The 17,957-nt window shown below is 41.6% G+C and overlaps 1 protein-coding gene across 3 annotated transcripts in view; it reads right to left on the bottom strand.

The window, feature by feature from the left end:
* Window positions 1-17,957, bottom strand: part of tsnare1 (T-SNARE Domain Containing 1) — a 99,934-nt gene that overhangs the window by 13,958 nt on the left and 68,019 nt on the right. For 2 of the 3 annotated variants that reach the window (XM_011605177.2, XM_029839164.1), the window contains one exon: window positions 9,838-10,995. The exons of the other annotated variant lie outside the window; for it this stretch is intronic. Coding sequence is in view for 1 of the 2 variants with exons in the window: in XM_029839164.1 (XP_029695024.1) it covers window positions 10,972-10,995 (24 nt within the window). In the remaining variant the exon portion in view is untranslated. Of the gene's footprint in view, window positions 1-9,837; window positions 10,996-17,957 lie in introns of those variants that run through there. 3 annotated transcript variants of the gene reach the window in all.

Here is a 17,957-nt window from a genome sequence, read left to right as displayed (position 1 = left end):
TTTAGGGTCATAAACAGTTGGGCACAATCTGGACATGTTGGTGCATCCTGGAATGTCTGTGCAATATTTGGATACATTGATAATGTTGCGGGTCAATTTGACCTGGACACGTTAATGGGGGTGTGTAGCTGTTCAGATTCAAAATAAAGATGTCTCTTTTTACTTTCATGTACACTTATTTGATACATCTTTGAGCACAAGAGTAGACAAGAAGCCACACATGATCCCGGATTTCAATTTCAAAGGAGGGGTGGACAATCTAGACAAAGTAACAGCAACATACAGCTGCCAGCACAAGACTGCCCATTGGCCTTTGGTGATTTTCAGCCACATTTTGGACATGTTTGCTTGTAATACCTATGTTCTGTGGACTGAAATCAACCAGCAATGGAATGCCAAAAAATTGTACCGACGTCAGCTTTTCCTAGAAGGAAAAGCCCTTGTCACTCCCAAGATCCAGACACGAGCCAGGCCAGGTCAATCCCCAGCGGCTGCACCCATGATTAAAAAAGTCAAACTCAGGTCACCCAACCAACCTCCAGTGGACACAGGTGAAAAGAAACGGAAAAGGTGCCAGGTCTGTCCCTCCAGAGAGGACAGCAAAACAAGTATCTCTTGTGTGAAATGCAAGAATTACATCTGTAGAAAGCACACAGTAACATTCTGTCCATCATGTGGAGAACAGTGAAAATGTTGAACATTGAATGTTAAAGTTAAGAGGAAATGTGTTCGTGAAGAGGAAGAAACTCACCCCTGTGCTTTCTTCGAGTCAAGAAGGAAGATAATAAGTGAGTAGGATGAAGAGAGAATCAAAAGATGAGTAGAAGGAAAAATATCATTTTGACTCAGGAGGATGATGGAAGAGTTTAGCTAAATAGTCCCTAAATATAGTTTTGAAATTAAAAATGTATTGAATATCACTTTTCTGACTGTTTCTATAATCTAGAATAAAGTAGTTCTTGGTTTAACCTGTTTTCTTGGCTCTTTTGAGGCTTTTACACAGTACGGGTCAAAATGACCTGAAACATCATCAATGTAATTTTTTTCCAACATAAAATAAGGGTTAGCTTTGGGTCTTTTGTCTTGTCAGTCATCTCCTCCCACCTTTAATTCCCAGTAACTACACAACTCAGAACTGTTCTTGAATGGGTTCCTGTGTTTCCATGTCTGAATTAAGGGTCCAGTCAATAGCCCAGTTTAACAGAACGACTCAACTTGGATCCAGTAGACATCTCACTGCAAACTCACTGCAGTCTTTCCAATCAGGGCACACTCCTAAGCCAACACCAGCAGATGGTTCAAGCACTGTTCAAGCATGATCAATCCAATCCAGCAGGACTCATCAATCAAGAGTTTGAGGATTCATGTACCCACCATAACAATGAATGCAACAGGGATTCTTACACTGCCCCCACTCTGGAGCGAGGCCTGGGGTTGAGGCTTGGAGAATTGCACCTGATGGCTAGGTCTCTGCCCACAGGACACGGTGGCCACTCAGCAGTCTATCAAGTGTGGTGGAATTTTGGAGAAGCGATGGATAATGACTATGGGTCAGCCTTTAAAAAATCCTGACAAACTGTCCAGCACCAAAGTGCTCTCAATGGTAGATGACATCCTGGCAGCAGACAATACTTCCATTATTTTACTTTTTAAAAAAAATCTTTGTATCTTCAAATTTGTTGGTCAGTTACTTCAAAATTTAAAAGTTATGCAAACATTAATAATTGTTGTTGTACAAAGTTCCAGTAACAAAGTTCCAGGTTGAATAAAATTCTCTACGAAAGACATTTTATTGACACCAAAACCTGGTCCAACTTCCAAAAAATGACAAAAATTCAGGCATCGTACCACCTATGTAATCCCAAAACAAACAAACCATTGTCTTCAAGTTATAAATAGCAAGCGGTTATCATACACATATACAAATCTAACAATCTTACAAATATATTGGGATTAAACTGAATTTTAAAGAATGCAGTAAGGCTATGAGAAGGAAGGGATTTTTTCCTCATCCTTTTTTAAAAAAAATGGTTTTATCTTTTTGACTTTTTCGAGAAAGTGTCGTCTGGAGGATAGGAACTCACCGATATAAACTATCAAGACTGATCAGGGAGCCAGTTGGGCCTAGAACAGGCAATTCATTTTTACAGAGCATCAATAGAACCCTAACCTGTGGAGTTTCTTACAAAATCAAAGCTTCAACTTAATTTTGCTAAATACTATTTAGCTTTATTATACAAAGCAGTAAATTATATATTTTGTATAGCTGCCAACATGAATCAGAGGAAGAGGCATATTTTGCAAATATTTCTATAAATATATGAAATTGTGGTTTAGTACAAATAGTAAAATACACAGTAATAACCAGTAAAAACAAAAAAAATCATTTCAGTATTCCATTTTATCTTTAACTTTTTCACAAACACTGAAATGCGGAAAGGGGATCATCAGTGATAGAGGATCCATATCTGGATATGTTGAGCTTCATCATTGAGAGTGTTTGTTCACATACTGTACATGGGTAAATCCAAACAGGACTAAAATCCTCTCATCCTAAATCAAGCACTCACTCTTTGGCAGTGTAAGACTGCTATGTAGTACTTCACTTCTGCTGTGATTGATTGCCTCTATCTGTCAGAGCTAGAACCAGGAGTGAAGATCACCAGTTGCAGCCTCACTGTTAGGTTTTGACAAAAACTCGAAGTGGGACCCAAGAAGACAGACAAAAAAGACCACTTCGGTGATCTACAGGTTATTTACAAAATATTTACACAATGGATGTGCTTTAAATAGTGACAACAGTGAACAAAGTGCCAAGCCAAACCCAAGGAAGTGCTCATCAGAACAGTGGTGACACTCAGTTTACCTGAGTACAGACAAAAAAAATAAACTAATCTGATGCTGGGTAGCTGGTGCCAGCTGTATAAGAGGCCTGCCAAATGACCAGATTAGCTGCAGGTGTGGAGGCAGCCAGCACAACAGATAAGTCACCCACGCCCCCTAGCGGACAAAGAGAGCCCCCCCCCCCCCCCAAAAAAAAAGCACAGACCAGACACAGGATCATAACACTAACCTCTGTGTGTGTGTTTGTTTGTGTGTGTGTGTGTTTGTGTCTCATCTTCTCATCTCCTTAACGTTTTTATCCCATTCATGGTCATGGGGAAGGTACATGATGGGCAAAGGTCTACCCTTGGATGAGTTACCAGTTCATCCCAGGCCCTATATGAGCATTTGAGGGTTCAATATTTTGCTCAAGGGTACCTCGGCAGTGCTCTGAAGGTGTTTCTGGCACCTCCCCTACTACCAGAACACCTTCCATGTTTTGTCTACACTGGGGCTCAAACTAGGAACCCTCTCAGCACAATTCCCAACAGACTACTGACCACTACTGTTACCACTGCCCACTTCTCTCTGTGTTATTTAATATAATAGAAATGACCCAAAGTTTAGACTACAAAAGTCAGATTTATTAATAGAAAACACAACATCTGGTATCTGCTGTGGGAGTTGTCAGGTATATATTAAACATGCCTGCTCTTGTTCTTAGTAGCTTACTGTAATATACAGTGATGTATCTCTCTATATACTGTCTTACTTACAGTAATGTTCTCCTGCCTGCAGAGTGTGTGGAGAGGTGCTATATGATTGCAGTGTATATGAGTTCATTTAAAGTTTGATATTATTAGACAGCCTTGTTAACCACTATTTACATGCACTAGGAGCAGTTGGTGAGAGAAAGCCATTGGGGAAAGTGTGTGGTTGAAGGACCGCTGATTAAAAAAATCTTAAATATTACTTTTCTTCACAATCTTTAATCACAATTGCCTTTGCATATATATGCAATTTCCTTGTACATTATTTACTGTGCAGAATTTTGATGCCTTCACATTTACATTTGTCTTGTAGTTTCATGTTGGTTTGTGGCCTCTTCTTGTTCTTTGGAGGATATCAAAGGCTACTCTTGTCTTCTTAGAAACAGTAATATGTTTCAGCTGTGCTGCCCTTTAGGAGGCCTTTCATTTCTCACTGCAGTGTCCCAGTCTGATCCGTGGAACCCAGAGGAGCTATAAAATGTTGATTTATTTTGCTCTCCTGCAGTTCAGCACAGCGTAGAGCCTGGAGAGAAGTTAATGACGTTCCAGCCCAACTATTTAAGCCACTATTTGAACAATGTGGAAGAGAACATAAGAAATGTGTGCCATTTGCTTGCCTGGTTCATTTTGGCTCAAAACCTTCTGGTAGTGATGAATTAGATCACCTTTCCTCTCATTACCAAAAATAGGGTTCAGTTGTCTGTCCTACTTTGTTCCTTGATGGTCCATAATCGTCTTTGATGTTTCTAGCTTTTCTCAACACTGCTTTTATGTTTTCTGCCGCCCTCTAGTGGCCAACAGCTCGGTGACCTTGTGATGATGCTCATTTCAGGTCCCCCTCTTGTAGCCTTAATTTCTTTTATAAAACAAATACACCATCACAGTTGTTGACTTTTTAAAATAGTGGGATTGAGTTTTCTGAAATAACCTTGGTCCCCAGGCCAATAAGAGCCTTAAAATACCTTCATTGACATAATGGTAAAGACTCGGCTTGCTTAGAACCCAAGCTAAATAGGTACCTTCAGATGAAAAATTTCCAAACGTACTGTGATGAGTCACATAAGCCTCATCTGTCTCCTAGGTAACCAGGAAGTGTCTTGGGATTCCGCCAAAACAGCTAGACAGTGGACAAAAGGAAGGAAGTCTGGCTCTAGACAACCATATCACAGCTCCAGATGACCTTAGTGCAGAACTTTGCTGTGCTGTACTGGGCTTCTAGACACGGGGTCAATTCAGGTTTAACCTAAGATAAACATTGGTCTTAATGTTACGGTCTGGGTTTTAACAGGACCCGAAAGCAGGCAAGAACGCAGTTATGAAAAGTCCAAAACCAGGTTTAATTCAACAAACACAAAAACGGCAGTCCTCCTGGACAAGTTCAAACCTTGGACAACTTGAACGAGCAGGGAAACGTACCATACACAAGATACAAAATACACTAGAAAATTCCAAAAATACCAACACACCAAAGTCACCAAAAACACCAAAATACTCCAACACTGGTAGGCAGGAGTCCAGTCCTTATATAGGCGGCTAGATTACAGATAGACTGCAAGTGCGTCAGTCTGTGGCAGAAGCATGGCTCTACCACGCCCCCCTGCAGGAAAAAACAACCCAGAACCCTGGACCCTAACAAATAAGAAATTTTAGCTGGGTAACAATTTGTAAATTTATTTGCAAATAAATAAAGGGCGAGTTTAGGGAGGACACTGGTACTAAATTATTTGCACTCAATACCACACTGATTGGGATATACAAAGTAAATGCGCTTGGAATCAGGCATACTCAAAGTTTCATAGATCTAAATTTATTTCTGCACATGTACTTTTCTGGATTTGAGCACATGCCAGGTTTCAGTAGGAAATCCACACAAGGATTTGCACATGAGACCCCAGGTCTGCTATAAGCTGCAAACACAAACAGACCCTGAATTGGGTGAATCAGGAATTAGTCTTTACTAATGTTTGGCCTATATTAGCAGAAATGAGGTGACGAACTATGTTGAAGACAGCAGCACTGTATTCACAGCATGTTATGGCCCAATTGTGAAGTCCACAACAAAAGAGGAAGACACACTGTCCAGTTAAACCATTTATTTTCTAAACCAAAAAGAAAACACCAAACAAAGGAATATAGCAGGTGAGAGTGAAAATCAGTGGTGTGAGCAAGTGCCTGGATGAAGTGAGTGAAGGGGTGAGGTATGTTGTAGGTGCAAAAGACAATAATTCTCCAAGAGGCAAATCAGCTGGGGTCATGAGGTGGAGATGCAGAAATAGGAGAAAAAGACCCCAAAATGCTAGATCGGGTGCAGCTTTATAACCTGCAGATCACTGGCCAGGAGCTCCAATTAGATTAGCTCTACCCTGCTGGAAACCTGTGAACCACAGACAGCACACAGCAAGAATCAGGGTCCGTCACACTGCACTGTGGTATTTCCTTGTCAAATTATATTAAGTGAAAGGCAGACGACAACTGTGTTTTAGAGTTAGACAATGTTTTTTTATGAACATTATCTTGTGATGGTTATTATCTGGTGATAGTTCAGTCTGTTGGGAAATAGGCTGAGAAGTGTAGGGTTCTTGGTTTGAGCCCCAGGGCAGACAAAACATGGAAGATGTTCTGGTAGTAGGGGAAGGCGCCAGAACACCTTCAGAGCATTGGCCAGGTAACCTTGAGCATGGTACTCACATAGGGCCCTGCGACCAATTAGCAATTCATCCAGGGGTATACCCTGCCTTTTCCCATTGTGGACCCTCCCCATGACCCCGAAAGGAATCAAGTGGAAGACGAGGCAAGAAGAGACATTATCTTCACTTATGGCCTGCTCCTTATAGCTGTGATGTCCCATCAGGTGACCTCCCAACTTACAACCTACAACAGTAAACTTTAGCCGGGATATTTGTACTTCCAGATAAGACTCCTACTGTTTGATTTATTGGTCTAATGTGCCATTGCACTTGCCATGGTTTATAACTTCAACTAACGTCAACACAGGAAACTTTAAAGAGGGGTTCAAGAGGCAAAAGAATTGACAGGGGGAGCAAGTCAAGAATGAGGTTCAGATCAGTGCTCTGTGTGTGTGTTTGTCAACCTATAGGATGGAGTGAGTGCAGCTAGCAGCATCAATATATGCAGCCTACCGTATTTTCACGACTATAAGGCGCACCTAAAACACTGAGATTTTCTCAAAAATCGACGGTGCGCCTTATAATATGGAGCGCCTTGTGTGTGGACTGAGTTCCAAAATCTGCTGTGCGCCTTTGGTGGGTGCACTACGGTAAACGCTCCGCAAATTGATTAACGGGACACCTACGCGTAAGCATCCCCTAAAATGGCGCCGGTCAAGCGAGACGCGTATGAATGAGGCTTACTTTAAACTGCAGGCCATTGAATATGCGGCTGAAAATGGCAATCGAGCAATCTTAGTGTTTTCCCTTAATGAGGAGGCGGCATCTCTCCATACACGCAAGGACAACTGTTGCGCAACGGCTGCCTGCGGATTACCAGGAGAGGGTGGCCATCTTCCCTAACCCTAACCCTAACCAGGAGAGGGTGGCCATCTTCCCTAACCCTAACCAGGAGAGGGTGGCCATCTTCCCTAACCCTAACCCTAACCAGGAGAGGGTGGCCATCTTCCGCACCTACTGCCGCGACAAGATAACCGCGCCCAGCCACATCACCAACATGGATGAGATCCCTCTGACTTTTAACATCCCTTTGACCCACAAAGTGGAGAAAAAGGGACCGGCACGGTGGCAATACGCACAACGGGGCACGAGAAGTTGTTGTTCACCGTGGTTCTCGGCTGCCACGGAAACGGACAGAACGCTGGATGACGGAAGGCAAACACTCCTTCACAAAGACTATGAGGCAGCAGCGGGCAAGTTATGCCACCATATGCGGGTGGATTGTAGACGCATGGGCTATGATACCGTCTTCATGTATTGTAAGAGCTTTCACAAAAGCATCAACGCTGAAGCGGAACCGGTCGGTGAGTCCGATTTAGATGATTAAGAAGAGGAATTTGTGATGTTGGACATTGAAATAGTGCAGCTGTTTAATTCAGATACAGAAGATGAAAACTTTGATGGTTTTATGGTGGAAGAATGAATATTTTGTTCAATAAATTTGTCGAAATTCCCTGTTTTACTTCCGTTGTCATTTTTTACTGTGTGTTTCAGCGTGCGCCTAATGATATGGTGCGCCTTATGTATGTTTTAAATACAAAAATAGCACCCATAACTCAGACTGAACCTTTTAATACAGTACGCCTTATGGTCGTGAAAATACGGTATTTATTTCAATATCACAGAATTGTTAAGTTTTATTGGAACATGAGTGTTTCTTTTGTCAGAAACAAATCAAAAGAAAAGGAACACTTTCAATTACAAAAATTGCTGAGACAAAAGGTTGTCACGTTTCAGATTTTTTGTGTCTTTGTTTCCTTTTCACAATGACAAGCTTCAGTGCTTTTGAAGGGCATATTCTAGGGCTGGGCCCCCTAAATCAATCTTTAGAAAAGTAATTAAGAAACAACTTTCCCCAAAAAATAAAAACCAAAACATATACAGTACATCACGATTTGTCTTCTGGAGACTTTTTTGTGGGAAAGCTGTACTTCTACTGTACATCTGACAAAACTGTGCAACCTTACAATTCTGAGAATCACGAGCACACAGAGCTCAATTCACCAGCTGCTTTATTAGGTTTGCTGTTCAATTGCTTCTTAACACAAATAACGAATCAGCCGATCACCTAGCCACAACTCAGCTCATTTAGGCTTGTAGACATGACTGTTGATGCTGGACAGGCTGGTATGAATCATTCAGAACCTGCTGATGTACTGGGATTTTCACCCACAAACATCTCCAGGATTGACAGAGAATGGTTCCATAAGAAAAGATATCACTGAGAAGCAGCTGGGTGGATGAAGATGTCTTGTTGATGTGAGAGGTCAGAGGAAACTGGACAGACTGGTTCTGAGGATGGAGAGGCAACAGGAACTCAACTCACCACTGGTTCCAACCACAGAATAAAGAGCACCAACTGTGAACAAACAGCAGGTGGAACCTTGAAGCAGATGGGTACAGCAGCAGGAGGCCACACAGTGCCCCTCCTGTAAGCTCACAATAGCATAATGACCCCACAATTCAAAAAGACTCCTCCAAACTGGACCACAGATGACCAAATCAATGTTTCCTGGTGTAAAGAGTCTCCATTCCAAGGGCAACATTCAGATGATCGGTCAAAATTTGGTGTAAACATCATGACAGCATCTGTCCTGCCCTGTATGAAAGGTTCAAGCTGGTGGTGTAAAGATGGTGGTTGTGGTGGTGGTGGTGGTGAAATGGTGGTGGGGGGTGGGGGGCTTCTTGGTAGACTTTGGGCTCCAGCTTTAAATGCTGTAAACTTTCAGAGTACTTTGCTGTCCATCTCCACCACTGTAGGACCACACTGGACCATCTTCTGAAGCTACTGTACCTCCAGCAGGATGCTGCACCACGTCACAAAGCTCAGATCATCTCGAACTGGTTCCTGGACCATGACAATGAGCGGGCTGTCCTCCAGTGGCCTCCACAGTCACCAGATCTCAGTCCAGTAGAGCAACTTTGGGATGTGGTGGAAGAGGAGATTCTCATCACAGATGTGCAGCAGCTGAGTGATGTTCTCGTGTCAATTTGGACCCAAATCTCTGAGGAATGTTTCCAACCCCTTGTTAAAAGTATGCCATGAAGAATTAAGGCTGTGTGTGTTTGTGTGTGTACTGATTATAAACTAAGAAAATCAAAATGTTTGCCTCTTGCCAAAATACATTTTCAACATGATGTCCTTTATTTGAGCATCTGAAGTTTATAACTTAAAGATGTAGCGGTCACTTGTATCTCGTGGTTCTCTACAGCTGTTCATGTACTCAAATATCATAATTCACCATAATTGTTCATATCTGTTCCATTGCCATAGTCCTATTGAGCATTTTGCCATGTATGAGTTTCTCACTCGCTTGCACTATTTGCCGACAACTAAGTCGGGTAATTTGGCACGGTCCCTTTAACGGACCGTGGGAGTTTAATGGCAGAGGGGTGTGGTTTTCCCGCTCTTACTTGTTTCTTTTTCTACCTGTTGTCGATATAATAAAAGGCACACACGATTGTGTGTCAACAGTAATTTAAGTGGTATTGCTTTTACTTTGCAAACGCAACAAAGACATATTTAATTTCATAAAACCAATGGAAACAAGTTTTAATGATTTTCATTTTATTTTGCAAACTGCAATGTAGTTTCATATTATTGGCAAATGATACAGTACAATACTAAATAATAGACATTACATGAAAAAAATAAAAATGTACCCAATGTCAGAATCTCTTACAAGCAACTTGCACCCACACATTTCACACCCATTAACCAACAGTCAGACATAATACTGTCCAATTGGATTTATTTTCTGATTTCAGATTGTTATTCCATAAATTGTAACATATTACCTTGCTAGTTGTAAAGGTGAGAAAGTTGGATTGGATGGATGGATTTGCAGACACTGAAGACCATTTTAAAGTGGATGTCTTTTGTTGAAGTTGCATTGCTTTTTACTTTTCAGGAGTTAAACAAAATCCTCGAACATATGGGTTGTTGTTCTTGTCATTAAATTTTATCCAGACTAATGATCCTCACTAATGATGAGGAAAGATGGTGAATGATTACAACTGTAGGTCTTCCAGTGGCACAGCTGCTTGCTGTTTACTGATGATACGAGTCAATTCTGCTCACATTTACCCGAACACTTCCGAACAGACAGAATTGATGGACAATGAGATGAAACAGTTTGGTCGGTCACCTGATCTCAACTTCCACAGCAACATTTCAGAGAGCAAAGAGGAGACATATTCACAAACAAGCAGCAGCTGAAGGTGTTTGCTAAGAGCCTCTAACAAAACATCTGCAGGACAAGACTCACAACCTCCTGAGCTTCAGATTCTCCCAGTGGTATGCAACACAACAAAAGCTCAAATCCATTCAGAAATTTCTTGTCATTCAGACAAATTATGGGTTGTCACCCTCTCATCCACATAATACACAATAAAAAAAAAAAAGAACTAAAATTGTTATTTTTTGCACATGCACTAGGTTAAATGTATCAGTAGAATTACACAAGGGAATGCAGTGTCACTGCATCTATCCCTACATCACTCAACAAAACAGTCATGATTACATGAGAGGCTCAGTCTGGGGCTCAGCCTTGACAAATTAGTACTGTCAGGAAGGCCTCTGTCCTCAGATTGATGGTGGTGATGATGCAGTTGAGACGTTGATACTGGAACCAAGGTCCTGGAAATCGGATACTGGGTCAGGGATCAGTGTGAGCGGGTACCACTCAGTATCAGTGTAATGACTGTAATGCTACCTGTAAAAACAAGCAGATTAGATAACAGACAACAGTCAGACAGCTGAGTGGGAATTTAGTCATCTCCATAAACAGCGTAGACAAATCTTTAACATGAGCTACACCTCTCCTCTCCTCTCCTCTCCTCTCCTCTCCTCTCCTCTCCTCTCCTCTCCTCTCCTCTCCTCTCCTCTATTGTGTTTCATTTATTAAACACCCTTTTCTCATCCTCTGGGCAATGACAGATCAAGAGATGTTCTTGATGTTCCTGAGAATTTTATTTTTGTCTCATTCGTCCACATCATCACAACAAACTCAATATCGGCTTCCAAATTCGGTTTCCTCCTTCCTGTTGAGTTTGCGCTTAATTGTGTTGATTTGCTGAGAAACGTTTTTTCTTCCATTCACCTATCTTCTTCTGTCTTGTTCTTCCTTTCACTTGTGTCTCTTTTTTTAATAAAACTGTGTCTCTAATACAAAGTTTACTAATATTATTATTATCATCATCAACAACAACAGCAATAATAACAACGACAACATTAATTTTTGAATCCTTTTGTTTTTGCCACCAGCCTCACTCGCCATTCTTAGCCTTGTCTTGTCTGCCTGCCAACCCTCATCTGAACTGCTTTATTTGAGTTTTGATTTTTTCCTACTTAAATAAACAATCTTCTGAGAGACCTTCCTCGTTGTGGTCCACATTGTGACTTCAGTGTTCATATGCCGTAACAGCTGTAGTCAGAGGTGGACTTGGGGATGACAACCGTGAAGAGAGGGTGAAATTGAAGAGTTGTTAATGAAAATTTTTGGGATTTGTTTATGGATTTGGTGCTTATAAGGATCTTTTATTGCTGCCATTGCATAGCAATGAGAGCTGGTGTACGACTTGAACCAGAGGAGAAGGGTGTCAAAGGCCACACTTGGGTCGAGGAGGATGAGAAATGAGAGAAAACCAGAGTTGGGAGCAAGAAGAAGGTCGTTTCAGATTTATATGAAGATGTCTCTGTGCTGTGGCGGTGGCAGAAACCAGATGTAATTGTAATTGTAATTGAGGTTATTGCTGGAGAGGTGGGTATGGAGCTGGGATACAACTGTATTTTCTAGGAACAGGAGATTGGAGATGGGTCAGAAGTTTTTGAAATTCAAAAGTACATTAAAGTGGTGAATGTTTGTCTTTGAAGAATGACGCCAATGAGTTGACCTTGTATTACCTGTAATGGATGTAAGGAGTCCAGTGTTGTAACAAGATTTGATTGAGGATAAAGAGACTTCGTAGTAGCGCATGTGGCTGTTGCAGAGTTCTTTGCAGATGAAGGAACAGGTTTTCTTGAAAAGACATTTATACCAGTGACCTTTAGCTTTTAGGGAATGGAGGGAGGGGGTCTACCATGGGGCAGTTTGAGGAGACTGTTTCTAGTGGGGCAAAGGTGTTGAGCAGAGTAATATTGCATTAAAGTTAAAGATTTGGTTTCAGGAATTAACTCACGTTTTGGCTTGGGAGGGGGCATCGACTGTTCAGAAAAGTTGTAGTGCATTTAAATGAGATGTGGACTGGGGCAGAGACAAAATAAAGCTTCCAGAGGGTGTGGCAAGACATGTTGTGGATGTTAGTTCAGGGATGTAAAATTGTGGGGTTGTTGCCATGTTCCAGTGAGAAATAAGAATTCCAGGTTGTGTTCTCTTGTGATCTCAGATGAGTGGGTCCTTCTAAGTAGGTGAGCTGTTAGGGTCCTAGGTGTTGTTTGGTGTTCTTTGTTGGATGCCTACTGCTATGTCAACTGGCTATTTAGGCCCTGGGCTCCTGTCCACCAGCCTCTGATCATTTCGTAAGTGTTGTGGTAGATGTGGACTCTGAGATTAGATTGTGATTACTTCACTTTACTTCACTTTTAAGGTCACCACACCTCCCTCCTTTCTTGAAGAATCGTGCAGGACCCCCCCCCGCAGCGTTCAAGACTTCTTTTATTTAAAATAAACCCTTTAAAGACTGAGTTGGCTGTTTCCTGTCTGGATCCAGGTCCTGTTCGAGCTAAACCTTAACATGAGCAAATGTTGAGCAGATCAAAGGTGGCTAAGGAGGAGGAAGCAGAGGAGGAGGAGGCAGGGGGATTGGACATTTAATATAGCAGAGATCATGTGAATTTACTGATCTTTTTTTTCAACTGTTTCCGTTGTGGAGTCCGGATGAAATAACGCACTGTATAGGAAGGGTTGCAATGGAGGGAGGAGCAAGAGACACTTTGGAAAACATTGGTGGTGAATCGGAGGGTTACCGGGGATGGGCAGTGCATCATCAATGCTCTCCTTTTCTTCTGGTGAAACACAAATTCACGCCTTCATTACATTCAGATTCAACCACTGCAGTTGCTACCTCTAGGTCTGCCTTCAATACAAACAGCTCAATTTTTATATTTTTCTTTCCCCCTTGTCCAGCAGTGAGACAGCAGCCACATGGACATCTGAATGTGGTTGGTTTTATTTTGCCAGGACGGGTTTGTTGAGCCCATTCTGTATCATGATGAATATTAAGAATTTATTTTAGAAATAAATGTTGGACTGAAAGGCTGATGGGAAAACCTCAAACTAACAAAGAATCATAGCAAAACAAGACAAACTACTACAAAAACAAGCCATAAAAGGAAAATAAAAAACGAAAAACTGATGACTTGGGAAACTGAGTATAAGAAAAAAAGAAAAAAGTTCTTGCTAGAGTAACAAAATACATATTCAGACCACAGCATGACTAAAACCAAAACCAAGAAAATCTGCCCTCAGCCCCCAGTGACGGTCTCATAAATGGGATTCTGCTGTATCGGTGCTAAAAAAAAGACACCATGACTTTAGTTTGTTTGTTTGTTTGCTTAACAAAAGTAGAAAGAAATCCCAAATGATAATACGTATGGACATGTCGTGTTTGATAGGCGCACATCTGTACACTTTTATACCATCCTGCTCTTGGTTTGTTGACACTGTTTGTCACGTTATAGAAAAGAAATCATGGCTGATGTCACTTTACCATTAGCGTAAAGTGATGATACGGTAAGCTTAAGAAATATATATGACATCATATAAAAGTCTGTCTGGTGGACTAGAAGTTTCAATGAAGAAGATTCAATGACCTAGCCAGCCAGGTCATTCTTCAACATGAAAGTCCGATCACCTTTACTCTTCCACCTAGACCAACCACAAAATCCCCACCAGAGCATCTCAGGCTCATCCGGGTCACTCAGCAAAAAATAAAACCACCATATGTTTATAAGAAGAAACTACCTGTTTGGTGGTGGAAAAAAAAAACAAGACTGCAAGTAGGGGAAGATATCAAAAGGAACCTTGACTTTGAAGGGATTTAAGCCTTGTTGGATCACTTTCTGCACACAGTTAACAAACCAGCTACAAAGAAGTGTGCAGTTTTATCATACAGCAAAGCCAAAGATTTCGCAGGTTTTGAACCTCCAGGTGACCTTCTGACTGCAGGAATGTTAACTGGAGCTGTTGCCCATCCATTGTTTCTTTCCCAACCATAACCCTTCTCCAAAGGCCACACATCCAACAGTCCACATGTTACCACAGCAGCCCAGAATTTCCACATCCAGCATCTTCACCTCCAAGACCTTCTGAGACCAGCCACCTCAACAGCTATTGCAACAGTTGGTTTGCATAACCGAATACTTTGGGTCTGTTGTGGAGAGATGCAGCTGTCAGACGTCAAGTATAAAAGTAATATCTTGTTCATTTTAACATCATTGTTATTATATCAGTGGAGTTTGATTCTTAGCTGTGGTCAATCCAAACACTGAAAATCATCAGAAGAGAAAAGCTGAGAACAGAGCGATGCGTTTTACCCACTGAGTCCACCCTGCATTTTCTCTCTTTGGCCTCTGTTTTCATCGGCTGATCGCCAGTGCAAAGGGATGTGGGTGCCTCTGCTGCCTTCTGAGAGAAAATGATACTCTACAGCAGCTCGGTGTAGCATTTTGATTAGAGGCAGAGAAAGAAACTCTCAAAAGCAAATATGAAGATTGACAATCTGACGCAATTGCCCCAGAATGTGTTGCACAACTAGGTATCATGACAACCAAGTTGATCATCTTAGATTTCGGGATGAAAAAAGCAGAAATTTAGGCCCTCCTGAAAAGAGATCTCCAACATTCTGGTTCTTTGCTGTGTCCACCGAGGACGAGCTAACCTAGACAAACACTGTTGACATTACAACTCCAAAGACAGGTGGCCAAAAGAAGTTGTTGGCTTATTCACATGTATTGCAGGGCCAATATTAAAGTGAGGCTCACACTTAAGGATTTTCTAAATCTTGAGATTTGTTATCAGTTAGAGAACCAACACAAAGATAAAAATTCAGGCACTGAGCAGTTTTGATGGTACTGATGGGATAATCAACACGCCACCCATTCTGTCCAACCACTGATCTAGAATCTCATCCTCCACTATGGAAATCTCATGTGATCTAACAAAACAGAACATGACAACAACCAGTAAACACAACTTGGAAGAGGACATGCAAGAAGAGAGATTAATGGTGGCCTTTGGACTAAAATTACCTTAAAAAAAGGAAATACTAGAGGCAGTGCTAACATGCTTGTTTTTATTTTCGCCTGCTTCCTTGTTGCTCAGTCTGCTTGCTAAACATCCACGTCACAATTCATGCAGTCCTGACCTGGCAGTTAGGGTTAGGGTTGTCGGACTGTAGGCGCTGACCGTTTTCAGAGCCGATTATCGGGACAAATCCACTGTTAACACTCCTCAGACCAGAGAGGAATCTTATAAAACATAAGATAATTGGGCGTTTACTCTTCTTGATTGAGAAGGGGGAACATTCCGACCACGACAGCTCTGATGTCGTTATGAGTGTATCCGCTTGAAGAACAATCAGTCACACTCACATTCACACCTGAGGTCAAAAAAGAGATTATCTAGTCCCCAGGTCTTTGGTTTGTGGGTGGAAGTTACGCAGACACAAGGAGAACTTTCAAACCTTCTGAAGTGAAAATGCTAACCACTGCTCCACCATGCTAATGACTGTACCATTATGTTAACTGCACCACCATGCTAACCACTGTGCCACCGTTCTTATACTGCATTCCATTTGTACTTGTAAATTGGAATTTTCAAGGACCAAATTGAAATTTCACCTGGAATGCTCCCGAGCATTTACTACTTGGAATGTCAGAGATTCCTCACTTCCCCGAGTTGGCTTTTGAAAGGTGGCTTCCCCCAGTGTAAACAGAGCACTCACCCTTCGATACTTTTTGTAAACAATGAAATGCGCTGAGAGAAAAATAGGATACATTCTCCACTTTGTGTTTCCTCTTTGTCTGTGTTTGAAAGTTGCAGACAGACCACATGTTTGTCTAGAGGTTGTTTATATTCGGACAAGTCATGTCAAACAGCAGAATCGCGTTTGTGGAGGTCGACATCTTGTTTTCTGACAACTGAAACACTAATAATTCAGCTAAGATGTCATTCCCAGGTCCAACCACTGCACCACCATTCTAACTGCTCCACCACCATGTTAACAGCTGTGCCACATTGCTAACCATTTAATTAACAAGCTGACTGCCCCATCATGCTAACCACTGTGTCACCACACTAGACACTGTTCTGTCTGCACCACCACTGTACTAACTGCACTACCATGCTAACAACTGAACCAGCATGCTAATGACTGCACCACCATGCATTCTATATTGTCATAAGTTGACATTTTTTCTACTTCAACATAATTATTGCAGCTATTAAAATATTCACACACAACACACACATACACAACCACATACACAAACCACACAGTTCACTTTAAATGACGACAAAGAGTAACAGCCAAAACCAAAATATCCAAAGTCACTTGGAAAATCTGACTGGGCTTCATTTATTTTTTCCATTGAATTTTGTGACAATGCTAATAAAGAAGATTAAAGTCAACTGAAATAAGTGAAGACAGCAAGTAAATGTGCCTTTTCATTCCAGATGGAATTGAGGAGCGTCATGATTAATAAAGGACAGATGAATGCTATCAGCTGAGAAGAGCCTGGAAATTTGGAGATACACATTTGTAGTGATATTAAAAAGCACCAGTGTTATAATCATCAACAGTGAGCTTTGGAGAAATTTAGAAAATGAAAAGCCTCCATCAGAGAGAGGGGATTACTGGAAGTGATGCATTAAAGAAGGAGGTGAGAAGCTGGAGGGAGAAAGTGAGAGTGTGGAGAAAGGAAGAGTGATGAGAGGGTTATGAAGTTTGACAGCAGCATGAAGATGCCGGCCCTGCAGAACTCATCCATGAAGACCTGAGGTGACGTCAGTCTGTCTACAAGCTTCCAATCCTGATCCAGCGGAAGGAAAAGAACTGGACATGGCAGATCTCTGCAGGATGTAACAGTGATCTCTGTCCAGAGAGACAGACAGACAGACAGATGGGTCACTGTCCTTGCATTCCAGCTTGTTGCACCTCTGACCATGACAGAGTGCAGGGTCTTCAACCAGAAGCCCCCCTCATGGATTCTCAATCATCTCTTGGTAGTGCAGCGGTGAATAGGGATGTCTCGCTGCTGTATGATCAAATAATAGCTCCATGCCCAATCTTTCCATCTTAGCCAGAATCAGGAGTCACCCTTTTCTGCCTCCATTGCCAGATGTTTGAGAGGCTTTAGCTTTGAGCCTGAGATTTCAAGAGTCTTCAGGAGACACAGCACAGATTTATATCCACGGCAGTTGACCTCTGTTCTCAAATGGAGGGTGTTTATCTAGCATACTGCAACCAGCTTGGTGGTTGAAACAGTGGAGGATGCAGTAAGATTACAGATAAACCTGAAAGTAAAACTGTTGCTTTGCAGAACAATTTCATATTCTTTTCCTTCACCCTCACAGAAATTAACATCCTTGAATATATTTTTTTGTATTTTTCTTTGGTACGAAGCTAAGTAAGACACTAAAACTTGTGAAGACTTTCCAACACTCCTGGATGTCAG

The sequence above is a fragment of the Takifugu rubripes genome, chromosome 7 (assembly GCF_901000725.2).
Source record: "Takifugu rubripes chromosome 7, fTakRub1.2, whole genome shotgun sequence".
Lineage (NCBI taxonomy): Eukaryota > Metazoa > Chordata > Actinopteri > Tetraodontiformes > Tetraodontidae > Takifugu > Takifugu rubripes.
This window is presented reverse-complemented; position numbering and strand designations above follow the sequence as displayed.